At 41.0% G+C, this 17,822-nt stretch overlaps 1 protein-coding gene across 1 annotated transcript; it reads left to right on the top strand.

Moving 5' to 3' along the window:
- The first annotated feature begins 12,551 nt into the window (after positions 1-12,551).
- Positions 12,552-13,830, top strand: LOC117084506 (lanC-like protein 3). Its single transcript, XM_033213277.1, has 2 exons — positions 12,552-13,521; positions 13,714-13,830. Exons 1-2 carry the CDS (start codon positions 12,949-12,951, stop codon positions 13,828-13,830), a joined length of 690 nt encoding a protein of 229 aa, XP_033069168.1. The 5' UTR covers positions 12,552-12,948.
- Positions 13,831-17,822: the final 3,992 nt, after the last annotated feature.

The raw sequence follows: 17,822 nt of genomic DNA on the forward strand, positions 1-17,822 counted from the left end.
ACGGGTGGGAATCATCCACTCCTTCCCACGTGTGCCCTATCTTCCCTGCTGTCAGTAGCCTTGAATTCCCTAGACCTCATTTATGCCATGGATACTAATGTGGCCTTTATCCATGAGACAGGAAGCTTGGGCTTGGCTTAATCAGCAGGAATCAGCCACACTCACATGCACTATGCCTTTTAACCTCTGTTGTCGTCTGCCTCTGGATCCCCTAGATCCAGTTTTCTTTCCTAGGGCTTTGACTCAAAGCTTGGAATTAGTTTGGGATAAAAATGTATCTCATGGGGGTGTTGCACGGACTCCTTATCATAAGCTGAATGCTAAGGTGAAACTGTGGAACTGAGTCCTCCTCCAACAAGGGAGAGAGAAAAGGATGTCCTGTGACACACCCAAACACCTGGTGGCTATAGTTATGCTTGTTAGGATTTGGGTGCATGGTGCTTGTCTTTTGTTAGCTGGCTTGTTCTTGCTTTCCCAAAAGGAAATCTCTGAGTGATGAACATCCTATTGACTCCAATCCCCTGGCAGGATTTGCAGGATAATTGCTCAGAATTAGAATACTGATCCAGATTTTTACATTATCCATCCCTCTTGTTCTTTCTGAGCTGCAGCCAGAGATTGCTGGTTGGTTCACAGGAACAAGCAGGGTTAGTCTAAAAGGCAAGTGAAAACTTAAAAACTAGTGAGTTTAGAATTTAATGACAAATGTATGATAAGTTTGGAACATAATTTCTCTCTCTCCAGTCCTCATGCTTGTTAAAAAAAAGCAAATCATCATAGGACTGGTGGTTTTTAAAACAGACCTTAGTCTTATGCTTGGCCTGATTATTTGCATAAAGTGCAGCAAGAATAATTCTTTCTACACAGGCCTTTTGGATTGGCTTTGATGGAGCTCTGTTCCCCAAGGGATCTCAGATAAGACCTTTTACAGCTGAGTCCAGCGATGGGTTTATCCTCAAATACCTGTGAGATCTGGTATATAATTGTTCACAGTAGTCTCTTATAATCCTTTTTTCCATGGCATCAGTTGTAACACCATCTCATCGTTTTCTGATTTTATTTATTTGAATCTTGTGTCTTTTTTCACTTAGTCTAGTTAAAGGTTGCCAATTTTCTTGATCTTTTAAAAACACTAAATCTTTTTTCATTGATATTTTCTATTGTTTTATTCTCTATTTTATATATTCCTGGTCTATGTTATTTCCTTCTTTATGCTAACTTTGGGCTTAGTTTGTCCTTCTTTTTCTAATCCCTTTAGGTGTAGAGTGATATTGTTTATTTGAGATATTTCTTCATTTTTAATGCAGGCATGTATTGTTATCAACTTATCTCTATTAACTCAAGTTTATCCTAAAGCTGCCTCCTTATATATTTTAAGTTCAGCCTAAAGGTTTCTCTGTACATCATAAAGTATAACCTAAATGGAGTTGTGTACAGACCGTAGCCTACTTTTCTGCTGATCACCAAGTTTTGTCCAGTCAAACCTGGCCAACTGTTCAAATCATGTTCAAATAAGGCAAACTATGAGCTGTAACCAATCTGATTGTTTCTGTACCTCACTTCGGTTTTCTGTATGTCACTTTCCTTTCTCTGTCCATAAATCTTCTTCTACCACCTGGCTGTGCTGGAGTCTCTGAACCTACTCTGGCTCAGGAGACTGCCCAATTTGCAAATCGTTCTTTGCTCAATTAAACTCTTTTAAATTTAATTCAGCTATAGTTTTTCTTTTAGCATCTCTTAGTATTGCTTTTGCTAGATCCCGTAAGTTTTGGTACGTTGTGTTTTCATTTTTATAATATTTGGTATGAAACATCTTTTCTCCATCCTTTCACTTTCAGCCTATGTGGGTCTTTAAGTATAAAGTAGGTCTCTTGTAGAAAGCATATAGTTGAATCTTATTTTGTTTAAATATTTTATTCACTAATATATTTTATAGTTATAGTTATTTTTATACTTTGTTACTTCTGTCTTCCAATTAAAAGTGATTTGTGCACCACCAATACAGTATTATAATATTCTGTATTTATCCATATTCACTGTACCAGACAGCTTTATACTTTTATATGCTTTCATTTTGCTGCTTGGCATTTTTTATTTCAACTTTAATGACTCCATTTAGCATTTCTTGTAAGGCAGGTATAGTGAGGATGAACTCTCTCAGCTTTTGTTTATTTTGGAATGTCTTTAGCTCTCCTTCATTTTTGAAGAAACATTTTGCTAAGTATAGTATTTTGGTTGGCAAGGTTTTGTTTTGTTTTTTTCCCCATTCAGCACTTTGTACATATGTCATCCCACTCCTTCTGGTCAGCAAGGTTTCCACTGAGAAATCCTCTGAGTCTTATTGAGGTTCACTTATGTGGGACAAATCGCTTTTCTCTTGCTTTAAAAATTCTCTGTCTTTGACACTGACAACTTAATTATAATGTATCTTACTTGGATTTGTTTGTATTCATCTTTTTTGGGATCCATTGGCTTCTAGAATCTAGATGTCTTTTTTTCTTCCCCAGATTTGGGAAGTTTGGGGCAATTATTTTTAAATAAACTGTTTTTTTTTCTCTTTCTCTTCCCCTCTGCAATTTCCATAATGCATACAGTGGTCTGTTTGATAGTGCCCCACAAGACCCTTAGATATGGTTCATTCTTTTTCATTCATTTTTCTTTTTGTTCCTCTTATTGCATAATTTTAGATTACCCATTTTTGAGTGCACTGATTCTTTTTTTCTGCCTGATCAAGTCAGCTGTTGAGCCCTTCTAGTGACTTTTTTCTATCATTGTAGTTATTGCATTCTTTAGCTCCAAAAATGTCTCCTTCATTCTTTTTATTTAAAATTCTCTCTACTTTGAAATGTCATTTTGTTCATGCATCATTTTCCTGAGCTCATTAAAAATCTTCATGACAGGTATTTTGAATTCACTTTTAGGTAATTCATATCTCTCTGTTTCTTTGGGGTCAATTTCTGGAGATTTATTTTGTTCTTTTTTTTTTTTCATTGGGCCATTTTTCCTTGTGTCTTGTACTTTTTGTGATTTTGTGTTGGTATCTGGGTATTTGAAAAATCAGCCACCTCTCCCAGTCTTTAAGGATTAGCTTTATACATGGAAAGATCTTAACCAATAAGCCTGGCTAGAGATTCTGGGGGCCTCTCAAGTCTTTTCTTTGAATGTGTCTTCTCTAGACATGTGCGCAGATTCCTAATTAGAGGGATTTGCCAGTTTTTTGTTTTGAGGAGCTTGTAATCTCTTGCTCCTTCTGTGTCTTTTTGTCTCACCATGGGTCATCTGAAGCAGAAACATGACCATACAGCCTAGTCCTTTTTTACTTTTAGTGGAACCCCAGGTATCTAAAGTATGCTGGGTTCTGTCAGCTCCCCACATCAAGCTAGACAGAAACCGGTACCTCAGGCAGCCCCATGAAAAACCAGATGTTGAACACATGCTCTACTGTTCTATTTCTCCCTGAAGAAGAAACTGCCAACCTCTATTGACCTCTATCTGCTGTACCATGAGTCCTGGGTAGCAGCAGCACGATGCACAGCTCTCTTTTGTTATCAGGGCCCCCCAGGTATCAAGAATGTGCCTGCTCCTGTTAATGCTCCCAGACAGGTGGGCAAAAGCCGGTTCCTCATCCAGACCCTGGAAAGTAAAAACATTGGAAGTACAGCCCAGTCTTTTATTTCCCTTTCCAGAAACTAGAAGCTAGAAACTAGAAGCTGGGAGTTTTCTCCCAAGCATATGGCACTCTATTGGGGGAGAGATTATAGCATGAGTGCCATGAATTTTCATACAGGCCTGGATGTGACTGGCTTTGTACTTGTCTGGCATGCAAGAGCCCCTTAACTAGTGTTTGGATTTCTCACAGAGGGAGTTAGTCCATGTTTTATTGCCAAATCTGTCTCCATGGGAGGAAGGAGGATCTACTGCTTCCCATTTTGCCATTTTATGATGTCACTCTCTGTACCTTGGGCTTTTTTAATAGGAGAGAAATAACTTCTATGTGCCTACAATTTTTTTGCATTTTTATTTTTGATGCAGCTAAATCTAATCCTAATGGATACAAAGAGATCCATGCTTTAAGTGGTCAATAATATGATACTTTAAAACTTTACAAATCTAGGAGTATATAAATCTAAGATTCAGTGCATTTTTTTCCCCAAATATGTTATGTAAAAGAGGAACTTTAAAATAATAATGAGCATATATACAAATATAATTCCCAGGAAAGAAAATCCTCCTCTTTATTTTTCGTTTTATCCATAGGAAAATAATGGGCCTCATGCTGTTTTGGTTAATTGGGAAAAACAGAGGAGATGTCTGGATAGTAACCTGTTAGCTAGCCTCACACTCCACATCTCTCTTTTTTGGGTTGTGTACTTAGCCTGTATCAGAAACAAGAATCAGCTTGTATTAAATAAATGGTCTCACTTTATTTATATTTAATCATTTGGATTATATCTAATCATTTGGGAAATGAAATAAAACCATTAGAAGAGATAATAGACCTCAGTTTTAAAAATAAATATTGAGACAAAATAAATTTATTTACTCTTCCATGACATTTTTCTGGAAGCAGGAGCCTATTAGACTGTTACGATGTTCTATTCCATTGATTTATCTCCAGGTTCCCTTTTTTAAAAGACTCGATCTTTTGAATGCCTTTACAATCACCATTTATATGTACTGACCTACTTACCACTTCTGCATCACTAGTACTCTGATGTTTGAATTCAAATTTTGTATGTCTCATGCAAAACTCAAAATCTAACTGTGCAGTTTCTTGACCAAAAAGATGTGGGGGAGTGCTGAATGTCACTATCTAAATAAAAACCAATTTTACTGAGTAGTGGTGGCCTGGAGATTGAGTTATGTGGAGGTTCTAATTGTGAATTTCAAGTAAATATGAGTAAGCCACCCATTTGGATGACACACAGAAATATACTATTAATAATTTTCTGGAACATCTTAATTGAAAGAGAAAAATATAATTAGAAACTGAATTCAGTCATTTTCTTTTTAAACTAAGTTTGGTTTGTATACCTTCTAGCCAAAAATAAAGCAAATTTCTTGTTCAGTCTTTCCAGAAGCAGCTCAAATAACTAAATATCCAAGGACACCTTGCAGAGGTTTTTCCCCCCAAAGCTGTGAGAGCTTGGTAAAGAGAAACTGTGGGAAACTTCTGTGGAACTTAAAAGATTGAAAACAACTAAGAGTCCCCCTTCAGATATTATCTGCTTATCCTCTCTTTGCAGATCTGCTCACCACATAGCTTTCTGTCACATGCTTTTGCTTTCCTGTTTACTCTTACTGCCGCAGAACCAGATAGCCTTGAAAGATTAACTTTATTCTGTCTCATGCATCAGCAACAGAATTTGTCAACTTGAATCTTTATTACCAGTGATCACATAAAAGCTGAAAAACACAACATGACTTCTTTTTTCACCTTAGAAGTTGAATTTGTCACCCTAAAAAAAATAGCTAGGCTTGTAAACGGAACACATTTTATTTAGGAATCATTGAGAAAGAATAAGCAAAACAAACAAACCAAAAACCTGTGACTCTTTTCTAAGGAGAACCAACTTAGAAAAAGAGGAGGATGCAAGAGGTTAGGCGGCAAGCAGGCAGTGATGATCCACTTCTCAAAGCAACTCCACACAGAATAATAATGATTTTGGACAAATGCTAACATTTATTCAGAGCTAGACATCAAGTTAAACCCTTTATAGGCATTATCCTAACCGTGCTTTGAGAAAGATTCCATTGTCTTTAGCAATTTAGAGATGAGAGAACCAAGGCTTAGAAAGGTTAAATAACTTTCCCGAGGTCACACAATGAGGTTTGGTGGAGCAGGAATTTGACCTCAAGTCTCATTTCAATACCTCCACTCGTTCATTGTTCAAAGGCTCATAGAATTCTCTGTTGTCAATAATCATCTCAAATGTGACTTCAGCAAATATTTTTCTTGCTCCCGTCCATGCCTACCTAGCTTCTCTAATGGAATCACAGCAAACTACTTCAAATGGACAAAAAAACCCTGAATTATTCCAGGTCTCCTTCTTTTGCAAGTGACATACCCCCATTTAAGTAAAAGAAGGAATGTACTGGGTTCCATAGTTGAAGAGTCTTTCAGGTAAGGCCAGATGCAGGCATTTTAATAATGTCATGGGTCACACTTTTTGTCATACTTTTTTCTTTTTTTATTATAATTTTTGTTTTATTGGTTTATTATTTTATTTTTCTTTTTTATTCTAAGACATCTTGTTATAGCATGTCATACTTTTTTTATTACTCAGTTCTGCTTTCCTGTGTGTGGTTTTATCCTCAGCGTGCTTTCTCCTTGCAGTCATAAGAGGGCCAGCAGTAGCTGTAGGTTTAATCCTTCTACATTAGCAATCTTAGCTTTCCAATGGTTTTAGCCAAGAAAGCTCAGGATTGCTTCTCCTTGGCAGACCTGGGTTATATGCTCCCCCTTGGGGACATGGAATGGTGTAGCTTCTTTTAAATCACATGTTCTAGGAATGGTGAATGGTGGTTTCTCCAAATAAACTCAAGATGTTGCTGATAGTAGAAGGCCATTAAAGCTGGGTGGTCAAGCTTCCTCATTCTGAAGTCTAGCTACATGCCTTTATCCGTACTATCCCTATATTAACCAATTTCCAAAGCTCACCTCTATCAACCTCCTTTAATCAGTTGTACTGAATTTTTAACCTTCAGGACATATTGTTAACATTTTATTGCCTTATTGTTTCTCTTTTTACATCATGAGACTGTAAAGCCACACTCAGGTTTTAAAACTGAATTAGCTATTTTCCTTCTTCTTTATGCCTCATATCTATTCCACTGCATGTATTCTTTGGCATGGTGGATAGTATCTTCGTTGGCCCAATTGTCCAGAGAAGAACTAGCCATAATCTTTGACTTTTATCCTCCTTTACTCCCACAGCCAGTTGCTCATAAAACCCTGTAAACCTGCTTGCTTCAGATCTCTTGACTTCTTCCAAGTCTTGCCACCCTATTGCTATTAGTTCAGATTTCCTCATTTCTTGATTATTCTACTTACCACTCTGATATATTATCCTCCTTTCAAATATGTTCTCTAATTTTCAAGAAAACTGATCTTTCTAAAGCACAGATGTGATCCCATGACTCTCCTCTTAACAACCTTTCAACGATTCCCTGTTGTATGATTTCCATGGACCTTGGTTTCCTTATTGTTAAAGGAAAGGCATAAAGAGATGATCTCTTGGAGATGATCTCTAGCTCTATGATTCTGTTAATCTTTGCCATCCTAAAGTAGTTAGCTCTGTTTAATCATTTGGTAATTGGTTTGTCTACCTTTTGGATTATGGACTGAGACCCTGTGTTTTTCTGGTTATCGCCTCTTACTGTATCTCATGAGAATGCTGGGTCAAGTCCTGTTGAGCAGTCATCTCATATTGAGAACAGCTCGCTAAGCATGACCATGGCCATTCCAGAGTATAAATCAATATGAATTATTTGGAACATATCTGCTCTTTTGACTACCACCATTTGCATTCATGCAAATGTCTAAAAATTATATATGAGAATTACTTCTACCTTATGTTGTTGACATTGGAACTTCTTACAATAAGGAGAACTGCAAATGTACAAGTGAAAAATATTAGTGTACCATAAAACAAAAAGCAGATATGTTAATGTATTATCAACACTAGGCTATTATTAGGTTATTTAATAGCCAGTGAACTATACCACCGTAAGAACTTACAATCACTTTTCCTCCTACTCTTCTGAATGCTGGTGAAAACCTTAGAAATGACCACATGTAGGAAGCTGTTAAACGTTTCCAGTTAAATAATTTACTCTACCTAAAGGAACACCTACATCCCCACTTGCCAATTTAATGTACCTTACACAGATGCATTAGTTTACAAGGGAGGAATACCTGTTTTAGCAGTGTCCCATACAGCAATGTTCATTCAAATCACTCATCCATAAACACACATTGTAATATCCAAGGGCATAATTGACATACACTTCCTTCATATCCAATAAGCTTGGGTGTGCACTGTTGCTCGTTCTTGGCCAATGTGATCCAATCAAACTTAGCTACCCCTCCTTCAGGTGGAGTGGCGAGTGCCACTTTGCTTGCTTATTTCAGGTGGCTTTTAATTCTGGGATTACATGTGTACTGGCAATCATGATTAGCCTATAATGGCTAACAAAGTACTATAAATTGATAAAACTGGAAGTAGAGGGAAAAAGACAATAAAGAGAATCAAATCCTATGTTAGAATGCACATTTTTGTGACTGCTTGTGGCAGAGGTGTATAATCAAGCAACTGGTCAGGAAAGCAGACAGCAAAACTCAGCCATGGATGGATAGAAAATTTTGACATTATGAAGAGCATCACAGACATCAATAAGTATCTACTGAGCACATATCATGTGTCAGGCATTGATCTAGATGCTGAGCATAGAAGAGGAAACAACACAGACAAAATTTCCTGTTCTTCTGGGGATTAAATTTTAGTGGAGAGAGATAGATTGGAAACAAAATAAGTAAGTAAAATATATAGTCGTTAGATACTAATGTTGGTGGAAGGGTAGTAACTTTAAAATAACAAGTTGGAGACAACCTCATTGAGAAAGAGGTGAAGAGGCAAGCCAGGAGGTAATATTTTGAAGAGTATTCCAAGGAGAGAAAACTGCAAAGCAAAGAGCAGAATTAGGGAAAGTTTCCAATTATGTTGTTAATCTAATAAAGTAGGGATGAGTCTCCACAGAGGATATGCTGTAAGGAATGAACAAAGCACTATTCAGTTATCTCAAGCATTTCTAGGATGCACCCTTTGAGCAAAACTTTGGAAAATCTTTTGAAAGCATTTCTAAGATGCATTATTCCTTAAATGTATTAAACCTTAATTGGTAAGGTTTGACAGTTATACAATTACTGATTTTTTTCATATTCACCCATAGAGAGCAATAATTTGCATAAGAGAAACCCTGATTTTAATACTCTCTTTTCTAGATAGTTTTGCATAATTTTTATGCGATTTCCTTGATGAACCCACTAATACTCTCTTCCATCCATAGTTTTGCATAATCTGCATAATAAGGACATACTGAAGAAGAACTGGGAACTGAGCAATTCAGCAAGATCACAGAAACATATGTTGGGAGCTGCCTGTCAGCAAATGCTCCTAGAAATTCTGTGACTATCAGGACAAATCTTGCAGATAATGGTAAAATAAATGGCCTTGGCAAGATTTTGTACAGACTGCATATTTCTTGTGGGGTCATCACTATTTTTAAAGAATCCAATTGGAATTGTTATTTCAGAACACATCTTTTCGGGTGCCTGCATACTTTTCTGTCTTCCAGATTTCTCTAAAATATTTATCTTCCTAACTGCTCATTGCCCTGTTGAGTGTAGACTGTTGATTAGAGGGGACTTCCATAGCATTGGATTATGGGAAGCTAGCAGGACATTCCAGTTACCTTGCTCCATAACACATTATCCTAAAACTCAAAGGCTTATAACAACTATATTTTTGTTTGTAATTTTTTGGGTCAGGAATTCTGGAAGAGTTTAGGATGGTGGTAATCTGAAGACTTGACTGGACTGGATATATCCAAAGTGGTTCACTCACATAGCTGTCAGTTGATGCTGTCCTCGGCCTGTCAATCCAGGCACTTCCAAGTGGCCTCTTCATGTTGTCTGGGCTTCCTCCCGATAAGGCAGCTTCAGGGTAGTCAGATTCTTACAAGGTAGCCCAAGGCTCCAAATGTGAGTGCTGCAACATTTAAGATGGAAGCTGCATTACTTTTTATAATTTAGCCTTGGATGCCATACTGTGTTATTTCCATCACATTCTATTTGTTACAGATGAGATATCAGCCCACCCAGAGTTCAGAAGAGGTTACATGTACCTCCCTCCTGATGAGAGGAATGTCACGGTCACATGGATTGTAGAGGAACATGTGGCGTAGGAGATATTGTTGTAGCCATATTGGAAAAATATAAGCTGCCGCACAGGGTTAGTTAGCAAAAGTAGAATGTGTGAAGGCCCTGAATTCAAGATAAAGTATAGAAGTCACTATATCTTATAGAGAAACAGACAAGAGCAGAAACCGCAGAATGTTTACATTTTGTACTCACAAGAGGAAAAGGATCCAAGAATATAGGAGGAGTTTAGACATGTCAGGTTGAGGTTTCAAAAAAAGCCTCACTCTGTATTCTACACTTTAGGGTACCTTGAGTCTCTCATGGCACTCTCATTGTAATTCATTCATTATTTCATAAACTTTTAGTAAATATCTACTACAGGTAGTAGTGGTGGCAGTAGTAGTAGCAGCAGCAGCAGCAGCAGCAATAGTAGTAGTAGTAGTAGTAGTAGTAGTAGTAGTAGAATAGAGACTATTCTAGACTCTTGCATATCAGTAAATAAATGCAAGAAAAAGCCCTACCCTCACAGGGAGTATATTCTACTGGAGTAATGGTATTAAAATAAATAACGCTGCATGCAAATTAAGTATAGGACAATTAGGGGTGGGGTTTCAAAGAACCCTAACACTTCACCCTACGCTGTGTCTATACCCTTTGTCATACAACTTTGAAGTTCAACAAAAACACCTTATATTTCCTCATGTGATTTGCCAATAGACTAAGGCAGAAAAGAGTGTGTGGTCCTGAGACTAGACCCTCAGAAGTCTTGCACGTCTCTGCTTTTGCTTCAGCCCCTCTGCCATTGCCATGCAAGCATGCTGCGTTGGCCAGCTAAAAGACAAGAGACATTGGTCGCAGCCCAGTCACCTCAGTCTCCCCAAGCATGACCCAACTGACCTCCAGACACCTGAATGAGCCCAGCCAAGATCCCAGATGTATGAACAGTAAACTTACTGTCATATGCTATAAGATTTTGTGATTGCTTTTTATACAGCATTTTGGGGCAATGGACAGATGACACAACTGGGAAAAAGCAGAAGAGCGCGTTTTCTCGGAGACGCGTTTACATACAGTTCTGTTTTGAAGCCAGTTAGCAGATCCCTGTTGTTGCTGGCGCTACCTCTGGGCTGGAGTGTTCGGAAGAATAATCAGAGTCAGAGTTAAGAGTTGCCTCTAGATTCATGACAAGGGTGAGGGAGGTGTGAAGGAATGAAGTGGAATAAGGCTTCATTTCTGCCGGTAAAGGCTTTATTTTATGTTTCCTTGTCTGAGGGGACAAAAATCACCTCTAATGCCTGTTATGGTTGAGGGATGAGGAAGGACGTCTGAAGGAGAAACTCAACATTCCTGTTGGTTCCTTGATGCCTTTCCTTCCTTTAACATGTCAAGCTCCCTGCCTAAAAGTGGACTTTTATTATTATTATTAAAAATAAACCTGTTTTGGCAACATCAAAGGGGGATGATGGCCATACTGTCATTGAACTATGTGGATGTGTCCGTCCTGGCAGTCATGTTGGCAAACTAAGGTTCTTTCCCAGACTACATCAAGTAAGGGTGGAGGGGCAGGGTATTTAATTTCTTCTTCCCAATCATGGTGACATTTAATACTTCTGAGGAAAAAAAAAAAAATGCGTCCAAACTGGCCTTTCAAGTAAGTGGAGTAGTTACTCTCCCCACAAAGTATCAGAAACTGTTCTATGAGCCACTTACTCCTTTGTGTCTTGCATAGTCCCTATCAAAATGCAAATACCCCTGGGAGACGTGACCTCTTTAGTCTTCAAGAGTCAACACTTTGGGAAAGTCAGAATTCCTTCAAACAGCTGAGTATAAGAAAGGCCACTGGCTTTTGTAATTGTTCATTTTCTGTTTTTTCCTACTGAATTGTAAGCTCCAAGAGGTCTAGGATCATGTCCCTCTTATTCATCCATCTATTTCCAGGTTTCAGGTTTCAGGACATATAGGAGAACCTCCATAAATACCCTTGGGAAAAAAGCAGAAGAGAACAAACATGGGAAAGAAGGGAGGGAAGGGGGAGATAAAAAGCCTAATTAAATTATCACAGAGCGTTTATCCTAATATTAACTAGTTAATGACTTCAAGATATGTATTGAGCTTTTACTATGCACGCATGGCAGGAGGGGAGTGCCCCTTCCTTGCCTAATCCTGTGTGGTTCTTTGAGTTTTTACTCCTGTATACTCGAAGAAAACAATACAAAAACCAAAGCTGGGAAAAAAGTTCCCGTACGGGGTATTTCACCGTTTTAATGCATTAAACATGATGTGCTCAAATACCCCAGCCTTTGGGATTGAAACATTCATAATGAGAACTCCGAAGCGACCAAGATGAAATACAAACGTCAAAGAAGGCGCCTAGTTTTGTCTTGGTACTCTAGCCTAGTTCCGTGGCTCCTTAAACTTCAATGTGCACGCGAATCACCTGGGGATCTTGCTGAATATTCAGATTTCGATTCAATAGGTCTGGAGCGAAGCCTGAGACGCTGCGTTTTTAACATGCTCCCGGGTGATGCTGATGCTTCTAACCCAAGGACCACACTTTGAGTATACAAGGGACAAGACTGTCACTTATACCACCAGGTGTGTGTATGCTGAGTCCCAGAGTCCCAGATCAGCGTCCCGCACGTCCCCGGCCTTCCGCCAGGAGGGGAAGAGCCGGGGGCGGAGCGGGAGGCGTGGCGCGGGCCCCGCGTGGGTCCTGCCAGAGATCACCTCGGCCCCTTGGAGAGGCCGCTGAGCTGCTGCGGGGCAGGAGGGGGCGGGTTCGGCGAGGGCGCGGCCTCTGAGAGGGGAGCGCACGATACGCATCCCCGCGATCGCAGCCCGGCGCCCCACTTGGCCATCCGCTACTTGCCCGCCTCCTCTTGTCACCTCCGTCTCATCCTTCTCGCTCCTTCCCCGCCGCATACACCGCCATCCGAGTGCCTCAGAGAGCCGGAGGTGGTGTGCGCGGCTGCAGGGCACGACTTCAAGCGGTCCTCAGCTCCGCACTAGGGGGCACGGGTAACAGCATGGACACCAAGCGCTGCTTCGCCAATCGCTTCGATGACTACCAGGGCAGCCTGCTGGCGGGCCAGTGTGAGGAGGCGGTGGCGCCCTTGGTCACCGCCACCATCGAGCGCATCCTCCAGGAGCTTCCCCCACTCGGGGGCGACGCGGAGGCCCGAGGGGCGACGGCCGGGGCTAGCGGCTGCCAAGGGGGGCTTTATGGCGGCGTGGCCGGAGTGGCCTACATGCTCTACCACGTCTCGCAGAGCCCGCTCTTCTCCACGGCCCGGGAACGCTATCTGCGCTCGGCTAAGCGCCTCATCGACGCGTGCGCCCGCGCTGAGGAGTGGGGCGAGCCGGACGCCGACACCCGCGCTGCCTTCCTGCTCGGGGGCGCGGGCGTGTACGCCGTGGCCACGCTCGTGTACCACGCCCTGGGCCGGTCCGACTACGTGCAGCCGCTGGGCAAGTTCCGGGCTCTGTGTGCCGTCTGCGCGCCGGTCTCCTTCCTGGAGTGCGGCTCCGACGAGCTGTTCGTGGACCGCGCAGGCTACCTGTGTGCCGCGCTGGTGCTCAAGCAGAAACTCGCCCAGGAGGTAAGAAGTAGCCCCGGCCGCGGGAGGGCGCTCGCCGCTTGCCCGGCCTCCCTTCCCCGGACTCCTTGGCTCCGGCAGCACTGCCCGGGTTGCTCTCCATCTCTTTGTTACTCTGAGTGTGGTGCTAGCATTTCGTCAGTCTCTTGAGGTCTGTCTCCTGCTTTTGTCCGTCATCTTTCCTGACTTTTTCAGTCTCTCATTGTTGAGATTCGGCGTCTCCGCGCTTTGTCCGTCATCTTTCCTGACTTTTTCAGTCTCTCATTTGTTGAGATTCGGCGTCTCCGCGCTTTGTCCGTGTTTTTACACTGAACGTGGCATCACTCCAGATGCTTGTTAGCTTTCTGGGGGATGACAGTGTGGTCCTTTCAAGTAAGATGAAAACCTCAGAAATGGAAGGGATTTCCTTTCCTTTGACTCTGCTGTCAAAAGCTGAGGCATCCTCGAATGTTAGAGTGCTAGAAAGTAATGGAACTTTTCGGGGCCGATGTGGAGGTAAGTTGCTTCTGGAGCCTGGGTCTGTAACCAAGAATAACTGCTCTGCTGTGGGTCTGATGTATTTACTGTCTTGCTTACTATTCAGTTCAACCCAGGCTCTTATTAAATGCATATCTGATAGGAGTGTCCCCTTTAAAAATACATAAAGGTAGACGGAAATGTACCGGAAATGTACCCCATTGCGGTTGCATGTGCATGATTTCACTTAAACGTATTTGCTTAGGATGGGCAAGGCCACAGCTTTCTTGACAGGCAGCTTTTCTTGATGAATAACTTTACAGTGGCTCCTAAAAGTGAATTGGTTTTCACATACATATTTTTTCCTGGACTCACTTTGAAATCAGCATGTGGTTATTAGAAGAGAATATGCCAGTTCCTGTGGAGTAGGAAAAAGAACAAAACTCTGAAGGATCATAGTGACTAGAACTGAGAGAGAGGCACTTTCATTCATAATCTACTGGAGCCAAGTATTGTTCTAGGGAGGAAGTGACACATTTAACTTGGCTTTATTTAGGTGAGAAAGGCGTTTGAAGAAAAGTTAAAGGTATATATAGTGTTTTAAAGAGTAACTTAGATAACCTCTACAGAGGCAGACAGGTTTTTTTTGTTTGTTTTTTGTTTTTTTTTGTTTTAATAGCAGGTGAGGTGATTCAAGTGAGAAAAAAGATGACTAAAGAAAGTGCACTGTGTTAGCTGGGCAGCAAAGGTCTATGTCACAAAGTGTCTTGAAATAATTTGCTCTGCTTCTGAGTCACTGTTACTACCAGCAGTTATTCAAATGCCCTTCCAGTTGTAGAAAACCTTTTAGAAGGCCACAGAGATATTTACATATCATTTGCATTGTATTTGCATCTGCTCCCCTCACCTTGTAGTCTGGCAGCAGGCGATTTTCAAGTTTTTTTTCCCAATTGTTTTCCTTAATCTTGCCTCTTCCCGCTTCCATGCCTTGAGGCGATTTCTTCAGAATGGAATGGGAAAAGTGTGTGACCACCAGGTCACATAGGTGGAAGCAGACCAGAAGGACTCTGCCCAAAAACTGGTGGTTTGGGCCAATCTGCAACACTGAGCCACAAAGACATTTATTAAGACCTCTCTTCTGCCCTCCTGCCAAACCAGATCTATTTTTTTTTGTACTAATCGAGTTGAGGTGTTTTGGCCCCTGCTCCCAGGAGATGGAACAAGCGTCAAGAATAACAACAACAACAACAAAAGCAACAGCCATCTCTTAACCTGAGCAAACTAGTTAGTTCCAGTGCAGCTGCAGCTGTGGCAATTCAGGACTTTCTGGCTTGAAAGGTGTAGGGCAGGGGCTAAGCACGCCAGGCTGGAAGCCCTTTGAGGGGAAAGTACAAGTTTTACACACCATCCCCACCCCGCAAGTCCTAGCCAGCACAGGACTTTGCCCTCAGTAGGTGATCCATAAACCTTGATTAAACTGAATTGCGAATTTGTGTCATTTCTCTATAAATAATCTGTCAGTATGTCCTGGGTTCTTCCCCTCCGATGTCATTTATATTCACATTCCTCTGGCAGTTCCCCCAGTCATCACTCTAATTTAGATCCTCCCCACATTACTTGGCACATCTTTGCCATCTAATAAAGACTTGAATGAATGAATCACCATATATTGGGATTGGTGCAACATACTTGAGCTGGAATCTCCCGCTCAAGCCGTTCCATCTACCCCTAAGAAACAAATATTTCAAAAGACACTTTTCATCATATTATTCCATGCTCAGCATAGTGCAGTGGCTCCCTATTACTTTTTCTCCAGTGGCTTGTCATCTCATAGTTAAAGTTATGATTCTTAAAAATAGTTGAGAAGGCCCACATGATCTAGCCTCCTACACACCTACTCTACTCCTTGCTCATTCTTCTTCAACCACACTGGCCATCTTACTGTTTTAGTTACTTTCCTGTCTCAGGCTGTTTGTTCTTACAGTTATTTCTACTTGGAACACTCCCCCTAGATATTTATAGCTAGATCTCTGACCTTGTATAGGTCTCTCTCTCTCTCTCTATATATATATAGTTTTTTTTTGAGATGAAGTTTCACTGTTGTTGCCCAAGCTGGAGTGCAATGGCATGATCTTGGCTCACTGCAACCTCTGCCTCCGGGGTTTAAGCGATTTTCCTGCCTCAGCCTCCTGAGTAGCTGGGATCACAGGCGTGTGCCACCACATCCAGCTAATTTTTTTTATTTTCAGTAGAGACGAGTTTCACCATGTTGGCCAGGCTGCTCGCGAACTCCTGACCTCAGGTGATCCACCCACCTCGGCCTCCAAAGTACTGGGATTACAGGCATGAGCCACCGCACCTGATCTATGTATATATCTTTTTGAGACAGGGTCTCAGTCTGTCACCCAGGCTGGAGTGCAGTGGTGCAACCATGGCTCACTGTAGCCTCGACCTCCTGGGCTCAGGTGATCCTCCTACCTCAGCCTCCCAAGTAGGTGACACCACAGGCATGCACCACCACACCTGGCTAATTTTTTGTTTTTTTTGTAGAGGCAAGAGTTTTACTATATTGCCTATGCTGTTCTGGAACTCCTGGGCTCAAGGGATCTGCCCGCCTCATTCTCCTAAAGTGCTGGGATGACAGTCATGAGCCACTGTGCCTGGCCTTGTATAGGTCTTTGCTTCCTCACTGAGGCCTTTCCTGACTACCCTATTTAAAATTGCAACCCCACCCTCAACTTATCCACCTTTTGTGATTTGTTTTACTTAAATTGTTTATTTATGTCTTCGCCAATTAGAGTGTAAGCTCCATAAGGGTAGACATTTTTGGTTTCATTGATGTTCATTGCCAAGACTGCCTGGCACATTTTTAGATACCCAGCTTTGTGTGTGTTTGCAAATATCACCCAATTTTAATGGTGTCCCATTTATATCAATATTTTCCTTTATAATGGTAGTTTTGGTGTCATGTTTAGAGAAATTCTTTGCTACTACCAAAGTTTCGGTAAATATTTGTTAAATGAATGAATGAATGAATGAATGAATTATAGTTTCTTTCAATTACTTTTCTTGGCTTAAGCTCAACCAATAAAGCAGTGCTTATTAAACTTTAATGTGCTTAGGAATCACCTGCAGATCTTGTAGAGCTGCAAGTTCCTGGGTGATGCTGATATTGCAGGTCCATAGAGCATGCTTTGAATAGCGAGCAATACTATGCTGCATAGATTTTAGCATTATAATTGCCACCTCTATTAAGGCATACTGTAAGACACCATTCTATGAAGCTTGATAGGTTTATTTAAAAGGTCTGTAGTTTAGAATGCTGATTACTATATCCTACCTTTCACTCTAAAGACCCACAAGAGGAATTGCTCTCAGATTGTAGCGACAGTAATAGTTGTGTGACTCCTGGTAATTGATTGAATTGTAAAAATCCTCAAAATATGTCATGTAACTGATTCTGTTTCTCACTTTGTGTTGGCTACTAGGGAGTGTATGGCTAGAACTGTGGTCCCTATAAGCTAGCATACAGTACCTTAGCAGATCTATTTTTATGTGTAGACATTTCCCTGGGTTTATCTAATTTGTTTCTTCCTTAGTTTACTCTTTTGTAGGTTCTTTTCTTTTTATTTGATTTTCGTTGTTTGTGTTTATGTTACAAGGTTCAGATATAAGAAAAAGATGTATGTGTATGTGGCAAGAGACAGAGAATCCCTCTCTCCAGGCATGTATTTTCACTTAACTTGGCCTTCCTGGAATAGCTCCAAGGATTTCTTAGGCAGATATCCTTGAGCAATAGGGCATTGAAGTCTCAAGAAATCATGCCAGAAAAACTTACATTGGGTCCA

Source organism: Trachypithecus francoisi, unplaced genomic scaffold (assembly GCF_009764315.1).
Source record: "Trachypithecus francoisi isolate TF-2019V2 unplaced genomic scaffold, Tfra_2.0 Contig00495, whole genome shotgun sequence".
Taxonomy (NCBI): domain Eukaryota; kingdom Metazoa; phylum Chordata; class Mammalia; order Primates; family Cercopithecidae; genus Trachypithecus; species Trachypithecus francoisi.

What these genes read in the sequence shown, in the direction of transcription:
- LOC117084506 (XM_033213277.1), top strand. Translation starts at nt 12,949, where the DNA reads ATGGACACCAAGCGCTGCTTCGCCAATCGCTTCGATGACTACCAGGGC. An exon ending in AGCAGAAACTCGCCCAGGAG is followed by an intron (nt 13,522 to 13,713) that starts GTAAGAAGTAGC and finishes TGACTTTTTCAG; the next exon opens with TCTCTCATTGTTGAGATTCG.